General features: G+C 35.9%; 1 protein-coding gene across 4 annotated transcripts in view; it reads left to right on the top strand.

Annotated features, from left to right (window-relative positions):
- LOC142348404 (uncharacterized) overlaps positions 1-19,937 on the top strand; it is a 107,145-nt gene extending 87,208 nt beyond the window's left edge. For all 4 annotated transcript variants that reach the window (XM_075399749.1, XM_075399753.1, XM_075399752.1 and 1 more), the window contains exons 9-10: positions 14,123-14,293; positions 18,947-19,937. In XM_075399749.1, coding sequence (XP_075255864.1) covers positions 14,123-14,293; positions 18,947-19,266 — 491 coding nt within the window. In that variant the 3' untranslated portion in view covers positions 19,267-19,937. The remainder of the gene's footprint in view (positions 1-14,122; positions 14,294-18,946) is intronic.
- The last annotated feature ends 7,306 nt before the right edge of the window (positions 19,938-27,243 follow it).

Below are 27,243 nucleotides of genomic sequence, written 5' to 3' on the forward strand. Positions count from 1 at the left end.
GACAAAATTACTCGTTATAACCAATCTATGAGCTATATGTTTTTTCAACTACAAACTAAAACACGCAAAATGATACTAACTTTTGCTATTTTTTTTAAAGTTTTTCGAAAATTTTTCGTCATTTTTTGAGTTTTTCCAGCTTCAAAGGCCAAGGAGTTCACTTCAAGGTTTGATAATAGAGCACTGTATAGTTTCTAGTAACAATGGATTGCTCTTCAAAATTTTAGTGTCTCGAATTTTGGTATTTTTTGATAAAATCTGCAATTTTTTTAAGGTCTCCTAAAGCTTTTGTCAATTTTCGATATTTTCCATTCTCAAGCGGTACGAAACCTGTAATATGATCTGAAAAAGTTACTGCATGGTTGTTAGTTTCAATAGATTTGTTTTCAACACTTTAAACTGTCGAACTTCATAAATTTTCTGATAAAATTTGCAATTTTTTAAGTTTCTTAAAAATCTTCTTAAAACAGTCTTTTATTTTGTTTTTCTTGCCTTAACAGCCAGATAATCTCATACTACAGAGTTCGATAGTATGTTAAGAGATAGTTGCTAGAGGGCAATTGAATGGTTTTTAACATTTCAAAAGAACGAATTTCTATTTTTTTGAAGTTTGAAATTTTGGATAAAAATGATTGCCTATCGATCTTTGAACCAATTAAATTTTTAAGGCTTAGAATTGTGTGACTGGATAGCCTCTTGAAACACAGAAATGATTTTTAGGATACTAATATTAAAATTCTCAGCATTATTTCATTAAGATTTGAAGTTGATTTCATTAAAAGGAAATTTTTTGGTTCATTTTCGAGTTAATCGATCTTCAAGGGCAAATGAATTTTTTCAGGCCTTGCAGATATTATATTGCAGCATTTTCAGAAACAAAAATTGGTTCTGATCATATTTTTGAACGGGCATATTTAAAGGGATCAAATTTTGCCTTAGGATTAAATTTTACATTTTGCCTTAGGGTTAAATTATATTTTTGTTTAGTTTGTTTGATTGTTTGTTTCTCAAATTTTTGAGATGATTTTGTTTGTGTTTCGGCTAGGAATGTTCTATTGGACTGCTGATCAGGTAGAGCACTTCTAAGATTGTCATTCAATTCTTTGAATTCGTCATGATTTTTGTTACAACCATATGACGCCACAACCACTTTTTGTTCATTCATTCGTGCACTTTCAACTGTAACAAGTTCGTGATGTTATTTATCACTCATAGTGGAGCGAATTTTTGTCCATTTGCGTGAGTAAATTTTTGGTCACACGTGACTTACCTCATTCTCAAAAATGACATCATCAGTTTGAAATTGACTTTTATTTACTTTAATTCAAAGAGAAAAGGTAAATTGATTGTTTCACTCTAAATGAAGATCGCTTAAGAGCAGCTGGTAGAGGCAGCAATAAATTATACAGATTCTTAATTAAAATATACCATCTCAGCCTTCAATGAAAAGACTATTTTTTGGTCTGTCTTTTTTACTGTTTTTTTGAGACTGCAGATCTACGAAGCTATTGCGGCTATTTTTTTATATAAAAATTTTAATCAGAGTTAACGCTCTGTCTGTGAGGTTTGAAAGTTCTGCCCTGTTATTTTTTAGCAGTTTCCAAGAGATTGAAAAGTTTCTACAGAATTTTTTGTCCCTAGCCTCTGACACAAACATTTAAGTTAAGCACTAAGTAAAAAAAACTTTTTCTACGTCGATGGCTTAGCCAGCTTCTTGTGTAGATTTTTTCCTTTGAATTGAAAGGTCCAAAAATTATTTTTCTCCGTACAGATCTTATTAAACGTACAGTTTGTGTTAGTGTCTGTATTGCTAGCTTCTAGTATTTGAATCTCTTACAACCTATTACACGATATTGCACTATTCTATTACACGATTTTTCTTACCAATGTGTTCAATTAATATTCTTTTGAGTTTGTAGTTTTGGTAAAATATTGATTAATAGAGCAATTCTTATGTACGGAATGCAGAAAACTGTAAGCATCTACTCTTTTCGCTGCTGAATATATTGAAAAATTGATTTTGAGCCAATTTTGGCTGAATCAGTCTTCTGAATCTTGTATTTCGAAAACTTTGAAACTATGTTTTGCGTTCTCTATATTGAACATAAATTCTAGGAATTAAAATTAAAATTTAGGGATGTTCCGGACGTTCTTGAGCTGATCTTGTATTCCTCATTTTTGTCTAAAAACGCCCTGTTAGTGTTTTTTTAGTAGTTTCCATGAGCTCAATGCCTCTTCAATTTTTCTGGACATTTACTAAGTATTCAATTGGGGTTGTAAGAAAAATAGATTAATTTTTTAATAGAATAAACAAAAACGTTTTACATGGATAACTGGGATAGTCTTTGAACACAGTTATTGTTTGTAAAAAAAACTTTGAAAGTTCGGAAGTTGAAGTGTTCAAAATATTATTTTTTAAATGTTCAAGTTTGCTCTTTGCAGTAATTTTGGCCAATGCATTCAAGTATTGTATGCTTTTTTGTTAACCATCAATTCCATTGAACTAAAGTTTTTTTTAAGGTTCCAGCTACTTTTAGCATAGATCGGCTTAAAACAGTCATTTTTTTTTTAATTAGAAGGTTGGCTTGTATTTTTGGCCTTGTCCTCAGATAAAAATATTGTATTGCTGATTTGAGATTGGTTTTTTGGTGCTTAATCTATGCTTTTTGGATTGGATTCTCAAAACTGATGAAATGAAACGGCAAAATTGATGAATTGAAACAGTTCAACAATTTCATGGAGACCCGAAAAAATTTCGAACGCCGTCAACTGTTTCCCCGGTGTACTATCAACCGGGATAATATCATCAAAGGATACAATTAATACAATACAAAAAATTATATGGGTTGCTCAAATAGAAACAACCAAATTCATCCGAAGCAAACCTCAATTACATAGTCGAAGAAAATAGCCGAAATTGCTCTTCTTTTTTAATGTTCGGAAGTTGAAATGTCCAAAATATTTTTTTTAATGTTCAAGTTTGCTCTTTGCTGTAATTTTGGCCAATGCTTTCAAGTATTGTATGCTTTTTGTTAACCACCAATTACATTAAACTAAAGATTTTTTTAAGTTTCCAGCTACTTTTAGCATACATCGGCCTGAAACAGTCATAACTTTTTTATCAATAAGAATGTTGGTTTTTACCTTTGGTCTTTTCTTTAGATTAAATTATTGTCTTGCTGACTTGAGATTGGTTTGTTGGAGCTCAATCTATGCTCTTCGGATTGGATTCTCAAAACTGATGAATTGAAACGGCAAAATTGATGAATTGAAACAGTTCAACAATTTCATGGAGACCCGAAAAAATGTCGAACGCCGTCAACTGTTTCCCTGGTGAAATATCCTCTGGGATAATATCACCAAAGGATACAATTAGCGGAGAAACTGTATATGGGTTACTCATATAGAAACAACAAAAGTTTTCCGAAGCAAACATCAGTAAGATAGTCGAGGAAAATAGCCAAAATTGCTATTCGTCTGAAAAGTGTCCAAAAATATCTTTTGAAGCGCATAAGGCAAGTAGACTAATCACCTTAAACGAACATCCGGGTGTTCAACCTTTTGGGGTAGCAGAAGTGCTTCCTCATATCATAGGCAAATGCACCATTAAGCGTGTGGAAAATGACCTACGCTTCTTGGGCGGCAACATATAATTTTTCCTAGGCCAAAAGGGCGGTATTGAACAAGCAATTAACTCTCTGCGCTCGCAAAAAAAAAATCCTGGAAATGAAGCTGTTCTCCTAATAGACGCAAAAAACGCCTTCAATTGCCTCAATCGTAACTTGGCAGTTAAAAATATCAAAAGAATTTGACCGGCCTACAGTTTTCTTGTTCAAAACTCATATCCAGCCCCGTCCGCTTTAAATGTCACAGGTAAAACACTACAGTCCCTAGAGGGCATAACTCAAGGGCACCTCATTGCTATGGCTTTGTATTGAGTAGCAACGCTTCCCTGGCTCAGGCTTTTCCAGAATGGGCACTTGAAGCAAAAATGGTACGCAGACGACGGCAGCGCAGTAGGACATTTTGAGGTCTTACTCTTCTTCTTTAAACATCTCTTTGAACATGGTAGCTACATTGACTACACCATGAACGCGCCGAAGTGTCAATTAATAGTAAAAGATGCTTCTATGATCAAAGCTCTCAGAGGGGTAGCAGTTGAAATTGTTTACGACTGCCGCGTTCTAGGATCTGTAATAGGCAATGAGAATGACTATGAGAACTTTAGTAAAATCACAGCTGAAAAAAGTCCAATTCGTTTAAAATAAAAATTGGGGCAGATAGCAAAAACATCCCTTCAAAACGCTTACTTATGCCTAACAAGAGGCGCGCAAAAAAAATTAAATTTCGTGTCTAGGAATACGTCAAACTCAGGCAATTTAATCACAGACGCGGAAGCTAACATCCACACCCGCGTCCTGTAATCGTTCTCTGACTCTTCAGTGTTGCAATCTGCACGGCAATTGTGTTCGCTAGCAACCCGGGAAGGTAGACATAACATCAAGGAGCCAATAATTTTTGGAACGGAGTACGCCGCTTCGCTGACCGAATGCGCTCCTCTTGAAGATGGGGATCTAGCAAATGCTCATCTCACCCAGGAACGCATAACGTACGACCAAGGAACCACACGCCTAAAAATTTTGATCACGTAGAGAATTTTTTTTAAGGCCTTCAGACCGTGCAACGCCACAAAAGAGAAATGGCTTTGTAAAAATGAGCCTGAAACTGTCTCACGGATCTACTGCTTAAATTTTACGGTTTCACACTAATGAAGTGCGAATTTAGAGACGGGTTTTGCATTAGAAATGACTTCGGAGCCAACAATACGCCCATTAATTGTCCTTGTGGTGGAAATTTCACGCTATCACATGCTCTTCAATGTGCCACTGTGCAAAGGCTGGGTATACACACATGAGACACAACGAGATATGAGGCACCTTTGCTAAGATCATGCAAGACGTTTGCTATGATGTCGAGGTTGAGCTGAATCTTCAGTTGTCTTTTCGCGAGTCTTTCATTCACAAAATCACTAGCGCTGATGAAAACACGAGACTAGACAATAAAGCAGATGGCATATGGGGGTCCAGGATCAACCGTTGTTTCTTCGGATTAAAGATCTTCAGCCCACTAGCCAAGTCATGCCTGAAAACTCCGTAGAAGCGTACAAATATCATGAGTCGTTAAAGTGGATCAAGTATGAGTAACGCTTACTTGACGTCGAAAAGAGTTACCTTATTCTGTTCGTGTTTTCCTGCATAGGGGCGCAGGACCGTCCGCAACGCGCTCTATAAAACAACTTGCTAGAAAAATTGCTGAAGAGAAAAACGAATCATACTCAGACGTAATAGCGAACATACGCACGAGAATAAGTTTTGCTCTTGTCCGCAGCGCTATCATATGCCCCAGAGGGTGTCTTGGTTCCAAACGGCCACTGACATTGACAGTTCTTGCAGTGCCATAGTGCGGGAGAGGGTACTAGATTCATTAAAAATTAACTTATATGACGCAGCTCTAAAAGAGTTAAAGGCCTTGTTTTTGCTTGACGATGCCATGAGCATATGTTTTGGCGGTAAATTTACATGCGATGCTGTGATGTTTCATAGTGGTGTCTCACTGTTCCGTCTATTGGGTGGATCACACCCCCGTAAAACAATAGAAAATCCGCAAATTTTTGAACTGCTGGAGTGCTCGGATCATAGTAACATTGTAAAACCGCGCTGAATCAGAGTAATCGCAGTCTGTATTATTACTATGAACAGATTATGATCATGTCACTTTTTACTCCCTTCAGACAAAAAAACCATAGTGAATGAGGCTCTCTGAACAGTACAAAATCCATTTTTGGGTTTGCTTCTGGGCAAACTTAAAGAAAATACTGTGAATACTCAGAATCAACTTTTTCGCAGACTAAAATAAGAGCAAAAAGTTCTGACAACATTGTGCCTAGAAAAGGGTACCAAAAATATGGATAAAAGTAAGCAATTTTAAAACAAAAGTGCCTAAAAAAATTGTTCGATCTGGAGTTTTATTGCGAGTAAGAGCTTCAACGGGTAATCACAAGCATTGATATAACTCGTTCTTAATAGTTATAAATGAGCCATTTTGTCCATTTCGGCGGCTCTGAAGATCATGGGTCTGTGAAGAGCTAGTCTGTGCTGCTAACGTCGGACTGTGCTGAAGTGACGACGGTCGGGGTACGATTGGCAGGTCTCAGGTGTGACTGAGCGTTTTTTTTTGGGGGGGGAGTCTCAGATAATTGATTGGGAGAGCCACTAAAATAGAGAACGCACGGGAAAGGAAGAGTGCCAAATCTAATATATTAAATGTAAGTCGCACTTTAGCGCAATGATTAACAACGCTCCTATCTTCACATGTTTTAACGATCATTTAACATGCAGCCTACACGGCCATGCTTAAGTGGCTGATCTGTAAATGTTTCTTTGCTCAATAAGCGTACGGCTTAGCAAAAACAAGCGAGACAAAAAGCCATCGACCAATATTTGTAAGTAGCCACAACGGATAGGCAACAGTAACAGGCGTCGGTAGTATAAGGGATTAGATTTGTGTCTGTGAAGCGAGGGGCATCGGTTCGAGACCGAGTCGGTGCAAAGAATGGACTCTGTTTTTTGTCTCATAAAAGGTGAATCTTGTTTTTCATCCATTACTGTGTTTTGTTCTTGCTCCCTTCTGTATTTCCCTTCTTATTGATTCTTCTATATCTTCTAATACATTAAATGTAAGTCGCACTTGAACGCAATGGTTAACAACGCTCCTATCTTCACATGTTCTAACGATCCTTTAACATGCAGCCTACACGGCCATGCTTAAGTGACAGGCGTCGGTATCGCAAGGGATTAGACCGATTACTCTGGACCGAAATGCATGGATTCAAGCCTGAGTAGGGGCGGAAAATGAGGCATAATGTACTTGAGAGAAATTCGGGATTTGGTTGTCTTTTTCCGTTCTTCAATTCTTATCTTTTATGCGTAATTAATAGCTTCCTTTCGTTTTTTTATTCCCTCAATCTTTCTGCATTTCATTCTCTCCCTCTCAGGGAAGCGCGCTTTGCCATCACGTATAAACGCGCTATGCCAACATGTATCAGCCCATTATCTGCACAATTTTTACCGCTCCTTAAACATTCAACTCAGCAAAGCTAAAAATGTCGCTTTACAGAAATTTTACGCTACATAGGGTAATAGCCGCAAAAATACTCTTCGGAAGCGTATTTGATAGAACCTGTGCCTGGTAAACGAGGGGCATATGGGTTCGAGCTGGAGTTGACACTAAACAGAAATCCTAGTTCCTTTTAAACCTTCGAATCCGTTAAATGATTTTTTGTGATGCGTTTGTGGGCCTGCTAGTACGGGATGAAACAGTGGTAACAGTTCTTTCACAACACACAATTCTTTCATTCTGTACAGTTGCTTCTTGACCTTCATTTTTTAAACACTTTCTTATGCATTGCTAGTTTTAAACGTTATCAAAATAGTTCTTTTTAAGCAACAGATTCTGTAAAAAAGTTCTAATTGTAAATATCAATAATTGTAAATTACTCCTGTAAATATCCTCCTGTAATATATTCCAATCATGATGATGACTGCAGAAAAGTTTAATAGCTATTCAAAAGCGGATCTTTATAAAATTTATTGCGAACTTTATCAAAAATTAGAAGAGAAGGACAATCTCATCGCCGAGCATGTGGTAACCGTGAGTGAATTCCTTAAAAATCGGCACAGGTAACAACTACTTTAGCTATTATAACACCAAAGATTAACACGAGTGCAAAAAATGACGTTTTTATTCGAAAGTTTGAAACATTAAAGATCGAGGAGAAAACAGACAAATTTTTAATTGGTAGTAGTATCATCAAACACCTGGCCAGAGATCGGACGTTTCCTCAAAACTGCAGTATACATGCTTACCCAGGCTCAACGAAAAAGGAAAAACTGCAATTATTACAGGGTTACGATCAAAAAAAGATGAAAACAGTCGTTTTACAGGATGGGACCAATGCTATTCTAAAACAAAAAAGTGATCATTTAGAAACATTATTCTCAGATTACGAAGATCTTGTCTCTGCAATAAAGAAAAAGTTCAGCCCAGAAACATTAGTATTGATGGAAGTGCCTCCCTTAAAAAAATGCCGAAAAACGAACAGACAAACAACAAAATTTACGAATTCAATGAAAAACTGCGAGAGTATATTACACAAGAAAACACTGGAAAAATCAAAATACTTCCTGTGTGCAACATGTTGAGTCAAATGGCAAATTACAATGCTCTCTTTTACGATGACATACATTTTAACTTTCAGCAGGGAATTCCGTTCATTAAAAATGCAGTTTTAAGTCATTTTTTTTTGATTTCTTGTAATCTTGTTCGTTTACAACCTTTGCAACATTCTCAAAGCGCATACGTGAGTAGGGCTAACACTTTAAAACCAGGGAGACAAACATATCGTTATACAAATGGATTTTAGCTGCAGTTTCTGCTGTTTTTAAGCTATTTTGCAACGTGTAATGATTTATAATCAGATATAACCAAAAATGGCAGGTGTTCGACTCATAGTTATACTATGTGTACTACTCATATCCTCCGATAGTAATTCAGAATGTTTTTTTACAGTTTTCCTTATGCAATCTGTAACATCAAACAATGTGCTTTACCATCCAAATTCAACCTTTCCTTTTTCTTGGCTGTTATATGGTATCTTCTACTAAAAAATGGTAATATCGAAATAAACCCTGGACCAGTTTTACCATATGCACTTATGATGAAAAAAAAAATAAAATTTTTTGATTCCAGAATAAAAACTCTACATCAAAACGCCAGAAGTTTAGCAGGACAACATCTGCTGTTGAAAGAACTCATTCAAGACATTGGTTACAACTGCATATATGCGTTTAGTGAAACATGGTTGTCACAAAATCATCCTGAAGAAATTTGGCATTTAGATAAGCAAAACTTTGACTGTTTTCGAAAAGATCGCATCCAAACAACAAAAACAAAAGGTGGTGGTATGATCATGTACATTCCGAAATCATTAAAACCTCGTGTCCGCGATGATCTCAACTGCTTTCCCGATACAAATTTTGAATGTTTATGGGTTGAGTTGTGCATACAAAATAGAAATGCGTTTTGAATTTATCATACTGTCCTGAAAAAAAACTTGTTAAGATGTTTTTGGAAAAATTGTTCCTGGGAATTGATCTTGCTATGGCTGAAGGAAAATCTGTCATAATTGCTGGAGACTAAAACTTAAACTATTTTGCAAAGCGCGACAGAAGTCTGCTGCAATCTGTAATTTCTCCATATGATCTTAAACCAACGAATAAAAATACAGCTACAAGAATGACTACCTCTTCTTCAACACTTATCGATTATATCATAACAGACGATTACGAAACTAGCATAGTTGCGGATACGATTTTGAAAACTGATCATTTTGCAACAATCACAGTTCTTAAATCTGTGATGCTACAATCAAAAACATCAAAGAAAAAATTTTTTGACAAAAAAACTGTTCAGCCATAGCATTCCAAAATTTTATTGAAAATTCAGACTGGAGACACTTTTACGGTGCATTGACAGGAGATATGATGTTATTAGAATTTCAAAGAATTATTGAAAGAGCAGTAGCACTACATGCTCCAATTAAAGCCTGTATTATTAGAACAGATAAACCAAATTTCTTGCTTCAAGAAAAATGGTTATGTGAGGAAACAAAAAGACAGTTTTCAAGAATTAGCGAAGATGAAACTAAAAACGATTTAATCCGTCAAAACGCAAAACAACTTCTTTCAAGTTTTATGGAGTTAAACAGTGAAAAAGCCAGATGGAAATTCATTCAAGATCTTCGTAATAAAGAAAAGGCTCAAGCAAAAATTCAATCTTTATTAAACAGTTTTGATGATAAGATAACAAAGCCCATGGAAATCTCAAATCTTCTAAATTACAGATTTTCGACTCTAGAAGAATTCATTGGCTTGCAACAAACTAACAACATTCCTTCTAAAACTGCTCCGAGAAAGTGCTTCAATTTCTGATATATAACAACCAAGGAAACAAATGTGCTCATAGATTCATTGAACACAAGTAAACCAGTCGGTCCTTCAAAAATACCAGCTTGGGCAATAAAAGATGCTAAAGCAGCGCTAGCGGAACCACTATGTTATCTCATTAATCAATTCATTACAGAAGGAAAATTTCCAGAAGATCTTAAAAAGCTTGTGTAACTCCACTCTTCAAAAAAGGGAATCCCGAAGACCCACTCAATTATAGACCTACTTCTGTCACTTCTGCTTAGTCAAAAATTTTTGAAAAGGCGTTCAGTTCACAAATCACAAGTTTCCTAGAAAGGGAGCAATTATTGTCGGCCAGTCAATTTGGTTATAGAAAACAAATTTCAACAATTGATGCTATCCTGAAATCGACAGAACAAATAAGATTAGAACTCAACAAGAAAAAAAATGTTACAGGGGCGTTTTTAGATCTTTCAAAGGCTTTTGATTCTATAAACCACAAAATACTGTAACGGAGACTTGAAAATATAGGTTTCGATGAACATGCTACCAATTTAATAGAGAATTATTTGAGTAAAAGATCGCAAAGAGTTGTTCTGAATGGAATTGAATCGGACTGGATAAATTTGAAGAGGGGAGTTCCACAAGGGACTATTATAGGACCTCTATTATTTAACATTTACGTCAACGACTTAGCAAAGGTTGTTGAAGAGGATTGCACGGTTGTTCAGTACGCAGACAAAACTTTTCTTTATACATCCGACACTGATGAAATATTGGCAAAAACAAAACTTGAACATAACACCTCAAAAGTTATTGATTTTTTTGCAAAGTCCCAGTTAGTGGTGAACAAACAAAAAACAGAATATATTGTGTTCAGCACCAGGAAGAGGTTAACAAATACTGTTCTGAATGTTGACAATGAAAGAATAGCAGAATCAAATAGTGTGAAGTATCTTGGCGTAATTATAGACAGCAAAATATAATTTGATGGAGAAGTGAAAAAGATTCTTCAGAGAATGGCTTGTGGAATAAAAGTTTTGAATACACTAAGTGAAAGTTTACCAGAGAAAACGAAGGTCTTACTACTTAATGCAATAGTAATAAGTCATCTACATTATTCCGCGCTAATTCTAATAGGGTTGCAAAAGTCATTACTCACAACTTTAGAAAAACAATTGAATTGGGAAATAAAATCCATTTTTAATAGGAGAAAATACGATCGGTCTACAGATCTCAAACTTCGCAACAAAATACTACCAGTTTCTTTTCTCTTGAAATATCGTTGCTTAAAGTATTTTATTCGCTTACTCAGCAACGATCTTCCAGCATATAAAATTGAACCTCTCTCTACCATGAGAATAAAACAACATGACAGGTCAAAAAAGTAACGTTCGAAATAAGAAAGAACAATAAGTTTTTAACTGATTCTTTTATTGCACAAGCCATTCCAATTTATAATAGTCTGCCTTCTAATATTAGACTGAAAACAACATCGAAAGCTTCCTTAAAAAAAGAACTTAAAGAATATTTTTGGAAAGAATTTTTGAAGGACCCAAAAGTAACAGATATAAAAGATGACATTGAGAGCATTTGATTTTAATTTTAATTTTTAATCTTCACGATGTACATATAAAATTGTGAGAACATTTTATGCTCGCATTTTAGGCCGTTTTTTAATAATGTAAGGTCAAATTTTTAATTAAGTAATTTAATGATTTTATAATTTTACATAATGTTATATTCTTAACTTTACATTGCCTCTTTTACCATTTGCTTTTTATACTTATGTGTACCAGAGGAAATTAACAATGTTCCTTTTAACAGTTAATTATACCATTCATTTATAACATCAATTTATAACGTTAATTTGGTATGACAGGTCTTATACCATTAATATGTTTGCATTTCTAGTGTGAGTTGTGGTAAGAAATATGGTAAGCCTCCAACGAAAAGCTGGAAAAGATTAAAATTTGATGAGTTATCTTTGATTACAACAATTAAAAATTCCTATCCCTATTTTGCTCCTTTTATAATATCTTCGTTTATCAGTTAAGTCAAGGTAATTTCAGAAGAGATTTACGATGAAAACATAAAAAATTGGTCCTGGGTTTTGTCTGTACACAAGGAGAGGTGAACTACCTATAGAACAGTATACTCTGATTCAGTACTGATTTAACGTCTTACTTTTGGAATATCATGAAACAGAGCTGGGAAATCGTCTTTTGCTTTGGTTTGGCATTTTTCTTCAAAACTCAGTTTCCTGGAAGTTATTGATCATCAAATTTGGAAACGCATATGATCATTTCAAAGTACGATTTTATACGCTTCAAGCTCAAAGTTGTCGTTTTTGTCAATACATTTTAGTTACATTTTAGTTAATTTTTCCCGTTATGTTTTGTCATTATTTACAACCTTTGGCTCAATTGTTTTTTTATTTTTTAACAAGTCGCACTCAAGACTCGTGATTTTGGACTTACTTCATTCACTGTTTCAAGAGAGTAGAGTTTAAACTTCTCTTGACCATATTTATTCTGCATGGTGAAAACTACGAGAAGATTCATAATGCGAAAATAAATAGGACAAACCAATAGAACTTGGTCATCAGAAACGAAATGCTCAAAGTTGTCGGAGTTCATTAGCGTCAGTGCCAATTGATATCTGTTTAAAACTTTAATCTTCCATTTAGGCGTTGTTTTCAGCAAAATCAATTATTTTGAAAACAAAAAGGCGGTTTGTGATGTTTTGAAAAAATGCTTTCAATTTGTATTCTTTTTTATTTGTGTTGTGTTTTATCCAAATAGAGATTAGAGGGTCCAATAGCAGCTTTTTGGCGCTAGTCTGCTACCCAGGTTCAGTTGTGCGACCCTAGACCGCTCTGATTGTACCATTTTTTATTTCCCAGATTTTGCCCTCTCATCAAAACATGGTGCAACCCAAAGTCTTCTGATCAGAGCGTAGTGCGACCCCAAACATCGTGCGAACATAGTGCGACCCAAAAGACCTCAGATCAGAATGCCGTGCGAACCAAAGGCCTCTGATCAGACCATTGGGCGAACGAAATCCCTCTAATCAGACTCGTCAAATTTCGTGCGACTATCGTGCGACCAAAAATTTTGTGCGACTTTAGTGCGACCAACGCTCCCTCTGATCAGACCATACTCCAAACTTTGTGCTATGATCAGATCTTTCCTCAATACATTTTATAATCAGTTGAAATTTGTTTGAATAATTCAATTCAAAGCTACACTATTCAAATTAAATTTGAATAAGAGTAAATTTTATTATGGTTAGGGCAAAACTAAATGATAAAATTATAAACAAAAAGTCATTTTGAAGTGCCTGCAATTTTTCTTTTGAGTCATCAAAAACAATGGTAATGAAACTGCAGTCGAGTAAATATGGTCAGATAATGCTCTGTAATCAGAGTTTTGGGGCAACCTATGTCCAGAAATTGGTCTCTGATCAGACCGTAGTGCGACCATTGTCCAAACTGTCGTGCGAATCAAGCGTTTCCCAGATCATGTAATTTGTGCAGCACCACGCCACCGGCGTGCAACTCAAATGGTCCAATCAGAGCGGTCTAGGGTCGCATAACTAAGCCTGGGTAACCTTTAGCTTACAAGTTGTCATAATATGCCAATAAAAAATTTCAATTGTTCGCAGTGAAATGTAATATTCCGGTGAAATAAAACTTGAAACATGCTGATAGGATAGCATTACAATTCTCTATAGAACTACAAGATGCATATAAACTAGCAAGACATTTCTCTGTGTTTCAAACACTTTCGGATATTATACCAATATCTATCTCATCAGAACATGCTAATATTTAACTTAAGTATTTAGCGTAACAAGATCTTGCGAAGCCATTCCACGTTTTGTCACAAAAGGCAATCAATATTTAACTTAAGTATTTAGCGTAACAAGATCTTGCGAAGCCATTCCACGTTTTGTCACAAAAGGCAATATATGATTCTGTTATGTTTGGGCAAGGTTGATAAAGTTTCCTTTCACATTGAATTTACTCCTGAAAGAAGTTAGTGTTATGATGGCATTATCATTTCGTTTAAGATTTAGTTTGTTTCCTGTTTCAGACAGTTGTTCATCGAGAGCATTTCAGTTGACAGACAGACGCATGTTAACAACAAGTTGCCAAGCTATAGTGCACAATATATCATCTGCTAGATTGGACAGAATTACCAAAACACTCAACACATCATGGCACAATTGGTCCATCTTGACCAGGAACATCGCTAGGAGGACAGGCTAGTCTATTCACATATAAATTAACCCTCTTCAACCTTTGAGACTTCTCAAATTTCTGGCGAGCACGGCTGCTGCAAAAGGAAAAAAAGTTCTCATATAGTCCCCCCCCCCCCCCCCCCCTCGATCTTTGATCTAAGTTTTGCCAAAAATATGTAAATTTTGTGGGTAAAAATAATGTCAGATGTCAATTTTCCATTATTTCTATCAGTTTTCAGACACTACCAGTGTCACTACTGTCTGTCTCAAATATAGAAAAACGAAAAATTCCAAAAAAAGAATTATGAATATGATATCAACTTGCTAGTTATGCGAAACTCTAGCATTGATCCAAATATAACGCATGCATCAAAATTTTTTCGCATACGAAAAAAAGACGATAACAATCTTCACTTATGTCATGCGGGACAAGGCCACGATTAAGTCCAAAAATGGATGAACAGTGGTACTGTATAGGATCTTTTGTATATTATAAAGTAATTATAAAGTTAACTTAATTCTTCATAACTGTGTGAAAGAATCCTTGCAGATCTTTGAATCCTTGTTGCAGAAGTTAAGAGGCGAGTCGGCATTGAATAGTGTGTCATCCATGAGCGGGGACAATCTATAGTGATAAGTTTTTGACTCACCCAATGAGCGGGGAGCCCAAATTTAATGAATTATCATACTAGTTGTACCTCAGTGGCGGGTGAAATGTGATTGTCCAGAACAGGAAGTTTTACCTCAAACAATTTTTTCAAAAAGGAAACTATTTTGATTGCATGATTGATTGCATGGGTTGAACTGATAACAATGATCGTTGATCGTTTATGAACCAAGATTTTCTAATTTCGTGAATTAATATGTAATAGTTAACTGTATCAACAAATATTCTAAAAACGTCTTTGAACATAAATCTATCACCAATGAAATTGTTTTATGTGCAATTAACAAAAAACCTCCCCAGCCAAAGAATGAAAAGGTAAGAAATGCGGGAACAGAAATAATGGCTGTTTTCGACTACGGAGATTTGGTCTCACGAAAGACAAGACACAGTGATAATAATAGGAAAATAAAGCAGAACCACTCAACAAATTACTTCAAAAATAAATTTAATAAACTCGATTTGGATCATATAATGCCCTAAAATACAAAATCTACATCAAAAACTTTATTCATCTTACAGCATCATTTCCATTCCAACAAATATTGTTCATTAACACAACTGCGTCAAAGTTTCTTATTAGACGGCAAAATAGTAGTAACAATGACAGATAACTATCTGGCGAAGAATGTAAGAAAAAAAGTAGAAAACTTACTGCAGAAACTTAATGAGATTGTAATAGCCGACAGAACGTTGCCAACTGTTGCTACATCGTTCACACTGAGGATTGTTAACTTGCAATTGTGTTGACTTAAGTGAGAGGGCGTCAAACACTAAGAACTGCCGATCAGTCATGCCCTTTAAACAATTTCGCTCAACTGCATATTTAGAGACTATAGTAAACTGTAAGGCTCTGAGAGACCTAATGACCTCCGAGAATGTTCTTCCGGTTTTTGTGGTCGAAAATTATAATGGTCTGACAAAAAAAAAACGATTAGACGAAATGTTGGTTCTACTAAAAATTGCATCTAAAAGTTCAGAAAAACTAGCATAACTCCCATGGAGTTCGTTTGAGAGTAATTCGTAACAAAAGCAAAAAAAGGTAAAAGAATAACCAAATCGCAAAATTACATGGTCAATTCCATGTCTGTGGAAAACATTTTCAGTAACATTCTGATTAATAGCCGCCCTCATATTCTCAGCCGGCTATTATAGCGCTCCTATTTTTCTACATTTCAAAGAATTTGAATTGTATTGGGGCGCTGTCTCTTTATTACGACTCGAAGAGGAGTATTGGAGAAGTCCTTTTTTAGTCAATTTTATTGGAGTGATTTATGAAGCGGGAAATGAAACGCGTGAAAAAAATTGGAGTACTTTTGGTGCCGAACAAAAGTGAAGAGCGGAGCGAAGAGAGAGAGAGAGAGAGAGAGAGAGAGAGAGAGAGAGAGAGAGAGAGAGAGAGAGAGTGATTTTTGTTCATACCGCTGTTTTTGAGAGAGCGAAAAATTGATGTGTGAAAAAAATTTCTCTAAGCGAGCGAAATTTTTTTGTTCACGTGCGGCATTTGAAAGCAGTTTTTTGCAACGTTTGATGATTATGAGGTTCGGTTATGATAAGGTATCATATTTAGGCTTGTTTTCATAGGAATTAAAGGTTTCAAGTAGTTAATTTGAGTTTAATGCTAATTTGGAGGTTTTTGATCAGTTTTGCTGATTTTCAGACGAAATTTAATGATTTTTTGCCTGTTTTTTTTGTTTTAATGCTCTAAGTGGGATTTGAATAGAAGCCTGTTACTTAAAGACTGATGAGGTAACAATTGACTAAAGTTTTCTTGATACAAATTATTTTTTTTTCTAGAAAAATTTACAGAAAAATTGAGAAAACCTTACTCAATATATACCTTTCTTAATATTTTTTGCATTTTTTTCTTTTTTTTTTCAAATCTTAGACAAGTTTCTTAGCCTATAATGACTTGCTCATTGTTTTGCAAGATTTTCATTGCTCTAGTTGCAAACGAACTTTATGTTTCCTTGTACTATTAAAAGAAAACTCATTAAGTTTTTCTAGTTTTTTTGTTCATTTTGTTTTTCTAATGCCGTTTCTACGCTTCCTTAAATTTTCTATGACATTTGTAGAGGTTCAGTATTCACAATAGTTGTTCTAATTGTTAAGTCATAAGTATGTGCAATTTTCTCCTTCGAGTCGTTTCCGGAATTCTTCCGGCTATGTTTTTTTTTAAAGATCTGTTCACACATTTTCATGATTTTTGAAGTCAAATTGGAGTAGTGATTTTGGTCACGCCGAAACAGGAAATGGAGCGCAAAAGCGAGTGGTTTTGTGGCGTGAATTTTTTTTGCTCTATTTTTAAAGTAGAGTGAGAAAATGGTGTTGCAACAAAAATTCGCTTTCTCGCTAGTGGTTTTTTGTTCACATGCGGCAATTTCACTTTGATTTTTACTGTTTTTCTCAATTTTTTTTTGCATCAGGTTTTTTCTAAATGGTTTTCCCAATCCATTAATAACTCATTCTAGGCCTAGTTTTTTGTGTGAACAAAAATTTCATTTCTCGCTAGTGGTGTTTTGTTCACATGCGGCATTTTGACACCGATTTTTTGTTTTTTTTTTAAATTTTTTTTATCTGATTTCTTTTTGAAATGGTTTTCCCAATTCACTCATAGTCCGTTATAAGTCGTTTATTGTTTAGTCAATAAAAATTCTTTGAATTGTACGTCAGGACTTGTCTTGCTATGTTTTTTACTTCGTCGAATAAAAAAATGTTTTGCTTTACCTCATTTTGTCGCTTTTTCAACATTTTGCGTGATATCTTTTTGACTACTCTAGGCTAGTTTCTCTCTTCTCTCATTTTGCTGAAAGTGATTTTGAACATCAGTTGCTCAGCAAAGCAATTCAAAATGAACAGAGTCAGTATAAAAAAATGAAGTCAGAAGTAGAAACGGGATAAACCTATAAAGCCCAATTTTAGATGCCCGCTATTTGAACGTCGTTCCTATAAGTCTTAGTTACCATCTCTAATGCTTATTGGTATTGATAGTAGCCCCTGTAGTCTCTTTTTAAAAAACAGAAGTACGTTATATTAAACTACGAAATGCCATCAAAATAAATCTTTTTTTTTCAATATAATCTATTCTTTCAATCCCAATCATGCTTATTGGAATCAACGGCGGCTATTTTCCGGCAATCTCTTGGGTATGTTTTCCGTTTTCCTAAAATTTTATCTGGATCTATTGGAAATCGATAGAACAATGAATTCCCTAAGCTCTAAAATGACAAAAATACTTACCAAGAAAATTTCAGATAGGAGTTTCTGCCAATGTAAGTTGAATCCATTTGAAATCTCCTCATCTCAATCATAAATTTCTTGAATTCACAATGCAGAACAGATTTCACGTGGAGCTCCTCTTACTTCTACTTATAGAAAACAGTCAGAAAATTTTCCTGGATTTTCTTGGTCAATAATTTTTTCATTGTTATGCATTTGAAGCATTTAAAGTTTTATCGATTTGCAGTCTGTCCGTATAAAAATAGAAGAAAGCAAAAATTGTAAGATTACTGAAGATGCCCATCGAAAACAAGCTGTCTACTTTGTACTTTCCTTATTTGTACGTCTACTTTTGTTAACGAGTCTATAATGGCTACAAACTTTGTTTGAAAAGCAGTTAATCACTTTTATGAGCTTTGCATCCCTTTTTGCTGAGACTTTTATATTTTCTGACTGCAAAAATATCTAGGAGATCTCTATTTGAAAAGTCCAGGCCTGGTTGATTTCGCGGACGCTTTTCTTTTACTTCCACAAAAATTCTCATTATACTGACAATAATAGCTTCAGTTTTTCATTGTTTACAATATGAAACGACAAATTGGTCGTTTTAAGTGCAACCCAGGTCGAGGTTATCGTTTGTGCTCGTTTATGACGCAGACCGTTTTTGAACGCACACAGGGGGTATGGTGCGTTCAAACATACACAGGCGAGGAACTTTTTTGAAAGAGCTTCTCCACCTGTGTTGGCTCGCTCGTTCTCAATAAAGTGAAATGCATTTATTGAATTATTTCAGCCCAGCATAGAGGGAAGGCTATTATACATTCGGATGCATGCTTAATTGTATATCAACATGGCTGCTCACGATTTGTGCCTCAACACCCCTCTGTTCATTTCAACAGGGAGGAGCTGTTTGGAATTCAAGATGAGATATTCTATCGGAGAATTGACGCTGAAAGATTTGGTGTCTATTCGTACCATTATCGTGAGTGTAACTCTAGCAGTGAAGATTGCTGCAGTCATAGTGGAGGATTAGCCGATTATTATCACCCCAAAAATGAACAAATGCTTCTTGATCGTGTTTACAAAGCAACTTCACGTCTATTCGGAACATGAAAAACGTGCTGTAATTTCTGAAATGAAAGTGCTGTAATTTGAAAGTCTGTTCAGCAAATATTGCAGCTGACTTTAGAATATTTTTGATCTGTTTGATTTGAAATGAAGCTCTGACCAAAATGTGGACAATTTTGAAACCTGCAACGTCAATACCCCTCGTTACAGCTATTAGCAAAAGTTGGCAATAATCAACGTGCATAGTATGTTCTATTCATAATAGCTGCTGACGTCAAGATAAAACCAGTCTGATTTTTTTCAAGCGAAAATCAATTCAAAGAACGATCTATTATAATGGCCAATTATGACCCTCGCCTGGGATGTTTCAAAGCGTCCTTGGTCTCATTTGTGGGTATAGCGAACAATGGATTGATTGTACAATTGGTACAAAATCCGAAATCGAAGATCGTTGACAAGTTTTTGCGAGTACAGAGCTGATACGGAAATCCGATCATCAGAGTTTCTCGTTATCTAGAGCATTTTAAACTTCAGCTTCAATAATTGAAAGCTTTTATTCAGTTTTTATTTACTCCTCCGATAATTTGTTATTATATATTATATTGATAAATTATTATGTACAATAATCAACTTATAGTTATATTCAACGTTTCCGTTATTTTGAGTTCTTATTTGAATTTTACGGCTGTCACTCACAATTTTAATTCAGTTTTTGTTGCGCGATAATTTGAGACGACTTAATAAAAATGTTTGGCACCTTTGTTGTATTACATTATTTTGTGGTGGGACGAAGTCATGTCTCAATTTTTTGAAATCAGTAGTTGAATATTGTTGCAATGAACTCCAAAGCTTAGATGTCCAAATGTATTATAAAAAACTAACTCTATTTGAATTTTGTTTAAGAAAATCTGAAACATGTAATTAAAATAAGCATTTCGTTGATCTTTTACGCTAGATTAGAACAAACTAAAAACCTGTTTTTATTTAAAAAAAACTGGTAAAAACTCGGGTCGAGGTGTCAGCAGCTGTAAGCGGATATTTTTGTAAAAAAAATTAGCAGTATGTGCAAAAATTATTTAAGATTTGTGCTGGTTGCGTTGAAAATTGGACAACAGGTGCTGAATCCACTGAAATGAAACTTTTCTGCACATTTCAGCACATTTATTACACAAAACGAGCATTTGACACAAGATAAGCATCTTAGCACTTCTGAAAAATTTCGAATTCGGCGGATTCAGTGTCTTTTTTATAACTCTACGCAGAACTTTACCTCTCACTATTGCTTATCACGTAGTCAGCATGTACGTACCAAAAAACTATGTACTCTATGTGTAGAAAACACGTTTCTAGTAACGTAAATTCAGTAAAATAAAGTTAAGTTCAGTCTCTTTAATCGGAAAGTTACTGTTTTGCACGTGTTATTTGGACGAAGTCAATTGCCCACTTTTTTGGCTGGAAGAAATAATAAAAAATTATTTGTTGCATTCTCAAATTTTCTAAAGCGCTTAGTTCAACATTCGAATACCTTGGCTTCCAGGCAGACCTTCAGATTTCCACATTGCTCAAAAAAGCGAAAGAAAAAGTGCCCTACAAATTTGTGTTGAAATGGACTGAACATGGGCTCACAACAACAGCTGAACCAGCGTCATTTCGTTCCTTTCAATAAATTTTAGAACTTCATGCTCAAATTTACGATACAATCAATTGCGAGCAAACCTTTACTTCATTTAGACAACAACAAAACAACATAGACTACGTCAAGGACTTTAGTGTTCCGACGGCTCACTATAAACCGTCATCACAAATAAATAACCAAAACTTAATTGGCAAAGACAATTCTAGCGCTGTTTTGCAGCCTGCAATTAAACCACAAAAAGCCACTTCTAATAGGAAGCGCTCATCCTACGTAACTATCTCAAACAACACAAGAACAAACGGAAAACAGCAAAACAACCGACATTGCCCCCATTGCAATAATAACCATTTTATGCCAACTTGACCGGACTACCAAAAGCAATCACCACAAGATCGATATAAAATCGGTATCAAAAACAAATTGTGCACGAATTGTTCGAGCAATAATTTTTTCAGACAATATTGTTCTCCACAAAAAAAACTGCCAGTCGTGCAACGGCCGACATCATTCTACTCTACAAGAACCTTCAAAACAAGTGAAACGACCGCCAGCAGCATTCTCCACAGGATCTGCTCCATTTGCTCCTGCACAGCATTCATCAAATGAAGTGTCACCAGGCCACAACAAACAACAATACTGTCGCTATGGACAATCTTTTGGTAAAACGAAAGAGTCAAATACTCAGAGAAGTACCCTCGATTCTCCTTCAAATAATCAAAACTTCTGCGTAATCAAAAAGCCGTCTCCTCTGAGAGACTGGCTTGAACAGCTACAGCTGATGCCGTTGTCCTTTGATACGTATGCACTCAGAGATCATGGCAGCCAGTTCACTTTCTTGCTTGACACCATAACAAACTTTCTAGCACTTCCTTGCGAAGCGCAGACATCAACTACACTCCAATACGTGAATACCCAGATTGAAATGTCACTCTCAAAGATAACAGCGCCAGTCATTATCACTCCATATAACTCATTGAGACAAAGCTTTGAGATATCTCGTGCATGCAGCACGCCAGCAATGAACGTCACACCATCCAACGTATTCGAGTTGAATCAAATATGTGACACGTTTAATAATCTCCGCCACATCCATTTCCCTCAGGTTGCTGGTGGCAAAATTGGAGCCCTCTTAGGTGTAAACACTTTCGCTTACTATCATCCAATCGAAGTAATACCCGGAATCATAAATCAACCTCAATTTTTGGTGTGAAAACAAAACTCGGATGGACATTTGCTGGGGAGTATGAAACGTCTCTCAATCCTTCCGAATCTACATTTAGACATAATTCAACAACAACTAAACCATTTATTTATCATGTTTCAAGAAAGCAGACGGAAGAACCACATTTAAGCGTATTAGTTGAGCAAATCTGGAAAATTGAACGTGAAGGAGCCCAAGCAAACAGTTCTGTTCTTTCAGATGAAGACAATGATGCCTTAATGGTTTTTCGGAAAACTATCCGGCATAACTCAGAGAGATATGAAATTGGTTTTCCTTGGAAAACGCGTTGCCTTTTTGAGAACAATTATTACTGTGCTCTTAATCAGCTGCGGTGCTTGGGGAAAAGACTAAGTAATAATCCAACGCTGAAAGAAAAATACAATCAAACGCTGTCAACAGATTTAATCAATAATATCATAAAACCAGTCGAAATGACAGAAATTGAACCTAAAAAATATGGTAAATACCTCATCATCCTGTTCGAAATCCAAACAAACCGGGAAAAATCCGACGGGTGGCAAATGCCGCTTCAAAGTATCGAGGACAGTGATTGAACAGCAACCTCCAGAGATATGAAATTGGTTTTCCTTGGAAAACGCTTTGCCTTTTTGAGAACAATTATTACTGTGCTCTTAATCAGCTGCGGTGCTTGGGGAAAAGACTAAGTAATAATCCAACGCTGAAAGAAAAATACGATCAAACGCTGTCAACAGATTTAATCAATAATAACATAAAACCAGTCGAGAAATTGAACCTAAAAAATATGGTAAATGCCTCATCATCTTGTTCGAAATCCAAACAAACCGGGAAAAGTCCGACGGGTGGCAAATGCCGCTTCAAAGTATCGAGGACAGTGATTGAACAGCAACCTCCTAGCAGGACCAGATCTCTTGAACAGCTTACTTGGCATACTGCTACGTTTTCGTGAGCATCCAGTTGCAATCCTTGCAAATATTGAAAGTATGTTCATGCAAATTACTGTCAAACAAGAAAATCAATCAGCACTTCGCTTTCTCTGGTCGAAAAACAAATTTATAATGCAGTATCAGTTCACTCGCTTGATTTTTGGGGCAACAATTTTTTCGCAACAATTGGGGCAACAATTTTTTTGCCTTCAATGGCCCTCTTTGTCCTAAATCATTGTGCTTGTCGTACATCATAATTTAGAGCAGTAAACTTATCATACGATGTACTTAATTTAATCAGGGTACCCATTCCTGAGGGGCATGTGCATAAATCATTATTACTTCACATGCTTGTCTGTTGCAACCATTTTCCCACAACGGGAAAATATTGTTCACATTTTATTTGACTTCTGGAATAACAGTTGAGTTTTTCTTTCATTCTCTTAATTTTTCTTCTCGCGTACAATTGCCCAATTTAATTTATTCTTCATTAACTGTCTTTACAATCCGAGTAAAGTAAACATTAGTCCTTACGCGATTCGCTAAGCGAATTCATTTGGAAATTGTGTAAAGCGCACTCGCCGCGCAAGTAGGACAAAGAACATAAACACAACTTGCGACTCAAGATCAAGTACGCAATCTCACCCGCGTACGACATGGCGCAGTCAGCAGCTCAAAAACGAACTCCACTTGGCATTGAGCCATTTTGGGGTAAACCTAGTGTAGATCCGCCACTGAAATGGGAAAAGTGGCAGATGCAGGCCAAGTTAGCGCTTCTTGCAAAGGAAAATATCACAATAGACACTTTGTTGGAACCAAAACCTGAAACAGTAAAACTGCCACTTGAACCGATCTATGAGGTTACGATAACAGGATCATCGGCACAATCGGAGCGGGAAAGATTGGCGAGAAACGCTCAATCAAAAATGAATTGGGAAAACCGGTGCCAGAGACAACTGGAGATAGGAATAATGTGCGGAGACAAGCCATGGGCGCAAGCCGATCGAAAAACTGTGTCAATGCTATACCTCAGTTTGGGCACTGAAGGACGTCGAATTGTCTGTAGTCAAAACCCACACCTCAAGATGGACAGTCTCTCAACAGCAGAACTTTGGACAATCATGGAAACAGCATTTCTTCGTCAGCGCAACATTACATTCGACAGATATGTCCTCCTCACCACGAAACAGACAAGAGGAGAGTCTATCGAACATTTCTTCGGGAAACTGAAAGAACTTTCTGAAAATTGTGAGCTCGGAAGTCAGGAAGACACCCTCATTAGAGACTTATTTATTGCAAATATGTTAGATCCAGAAATTCAACGGGAATTGCTGCGAGAAACCTTAGAACCAGCCCAAGCATTACGTTTGGCCATAAATATGGAATTAGGCCAAAGAAACCAGCTACAAATTACAAACTCGCAATCTGCTCCGCAAGTTAATGCAATAATTCCTCAACGATCGTTTCGACCACCAAATCAGAGACCAAATACATCCAGCTTTACTCGATCACCAAACCAAATATGCAGGAACTGTGGCCTAACTTGGTCAGCTAATCATAGAGTCAAATGCATTGCGAGAGGCAAGACTTGCAACATTTGTGGCCTTCAAAACCATTTTTCGCGAGTGTGCAGAAAACCAAAATCATCACCAAACAAACCTAATCGCTCTAATGTTAACTCTGTTGAAGAAACTACAACTGACCAAAACAGTAAATGCCATACAAAATATGAACTATAACCCGCAATGCGAATCGGATTACGACAGCTCAGATGACAATATGGTCGCCAGCATCGCAAGTACCGCAATTCAGATTGAACCAAAGAACACTATCCTACAAATTGGTAACAACCATGTTGGACTTCTCATTGACTCCGGCAGTGTGTGCAGTATTTTGCCTGATTCCCTTGCTTCGGAAATTGTGGAAAATTCTCCCCTTGCTCGATGGTTGATGATAGCGCCTCCCCAGGAACTCAAAACATTTTCCAATGAACCCATAAACGTGATAGGTATGATACAGGCACCAATTGCGAGCAATGGATGGCGACTTGAAGAAGCTGAATTTGTAGTAGTTCGTGATGGACTAAAACCACTAGTGGGAAGAGATCTATTTGACGCTCTTGGAATTTCAGTAAATCAAACCCCAAAACCGGAAGGTAGTATGGTCAACACTATCACATCACAATGTCCATTCAAAACACGCATCGCACAACAATTCCCTCAACTTATTACACGTATTGGTCGCTCAAAAATACACATTGTCAAATCTAAATTTCATCGTCATTTCCAGCCAAAACATCAAAAGGGTAGAAAAGTACCCATCAATTTGCAAGAACGAGTAAAAAATGAAATTAAAAAACTTCTTGCAGAGGGACATATAGAAAAATTGAATAACTGTTCTGATCAATATTTTATTTCACCTATTGTAATCACAGTGAAACGAGATCAAACCATAAAATTAGCACTAGATTCTAAAACTCTTAACAAAGCAATACATAAGAACAAATATCAAATGCCAAATATTGAAACACTCATGGATTCGATATCACAAATAATTACAAACTACAAAACAGAACCCGCGGAGCAAATACATTTCTCTACTATTGATCTTAAATATGCTTACAGCCAACTAAATTTACACCCTGAAACTGCTAATCATTGTAATTTTAATATTATCAGTGGTGACATGACAGGCACATACCGATTCAAAACAGGATTCTACGGTCTTACTGACATGCCTGCCGAATTTTAGAAGGCAATGGACTACACCCTAATTGGACTTAAAAATACATTCTGTTTCTTAGATGATATTTTAGTTGTTAGTAAAGGTTCAGAAGATGATCACTTTCAACTTGTACTGGATTGTCTTCGAAAGTTAGATGCAGACAACCTTCGTATCAATCTTCCGAAATGCCACTTTGCAAAACAACAAATTTCATGGTTAGGATATAATATAACTCAATCTGGAATCTCGCCACTCGAATCCAAAACATCATCCATTATGTCATTACAACCTCCTAATACACTAAAAAAATTACGCTCATTTCTCGGCTCAGTCCACTATATTAGCAAATTTATTCCCAATTTAGCTCAACTCTGCCATCCTTTAAGACCTCTACTTCGTAAATCCACTAAATATGTCTGGACTGACACTCACACATTACATTTTAATGCAATTAAAACTCGCATAGCAAATCATACCGAAAACATGCATTATAACCCCCAATTTGAAACGCGAATCAAATGTGATGCTTCACGTTCTGGTTTGGGAGCAGCACTAGAACAACTAACAGTTGATGGTTGGAAACCGATATCTTTTGCATCCCGATTTTTAAACAGCAGTGAAGAACGTTATAGTATTAATGAATTAGAACTTCTTGGGGTAGTGTGGTCGATAGAATATTTTAAAAACTATTTGTATGGCAGAGAATTCACTGTTATAACTGACCACCGCGCATTACTTTCCATTTTAAAAGAACATTGATCAAATAAAAGTTACAATAGTAGGTTAGCACGGTGGGTTGACCGTCTCTTGCCTTATCAATTCTCAATAGAGCATTTACCCGGCGCAAAAATGGGCCTAGTTGATTACATATCCCGTAACCCATATCAACCAGCAAAAAGTGTTTCCAAGTATGACGAAGAATTCCTAGTTGCAACATTATCGAGTATACATACTGATGCCCAATTACTTCAACAAAAACACAATCTCACAGCTAATTCACTTCATAAATTATATATATTGATATTGATGGAGAACATAAAAAATTCCACCACCATTACAAAACAAGTTTTAACCATAGATTATGAAACTCAAAATCCTCAATCTGAAATTTCTGATTTACTCGCTTCGCGAAATAATAGTTCAAAATACTATTCAAAACAATCTTCTACTCCAGATATAAAACCCGCTCAGCGGGTACGCTTAACAAACGTTAATTCAAATTTCGCTCCGCGAATTAATAGTCCAAAATTCTCTTCCAAACAAACTTCCAATTTAGACATAAATCCCGCTCAGCATAGTTGCTTAACAAATAATAGTTCAAATCTCGCGTCGCAAAAATACAGCTCTAATATTATCTCTTTCAAATTTAATCGTCTGTATAGCACACACGCTCCAGACGTACATTTAGCTCATAAAAATAATTCATTCGCGGATCAAATGCGACATATATTTATCCATTCCACCAATGGTATTAATTGTACTAAAGTACATGATCAGCGAGTACATTCCAGTCAAAACAATTTCGTACTCGCTAA

This window comes from Convolutriloba macropyga, chromosome 10 (assembly GCF_964194025.1).
Source record: "Convolutriloba macropyga chromosome 10, txConMacr16.3, whole genome shotgun sequence".
Taxonomy (NCBI): domain Eukaryota; kingdom Metazoa; phylum Xenacoelomorpha; order Acoela; family Convolutidae; genus Convolutriloba; species Convolutriloba macropyga.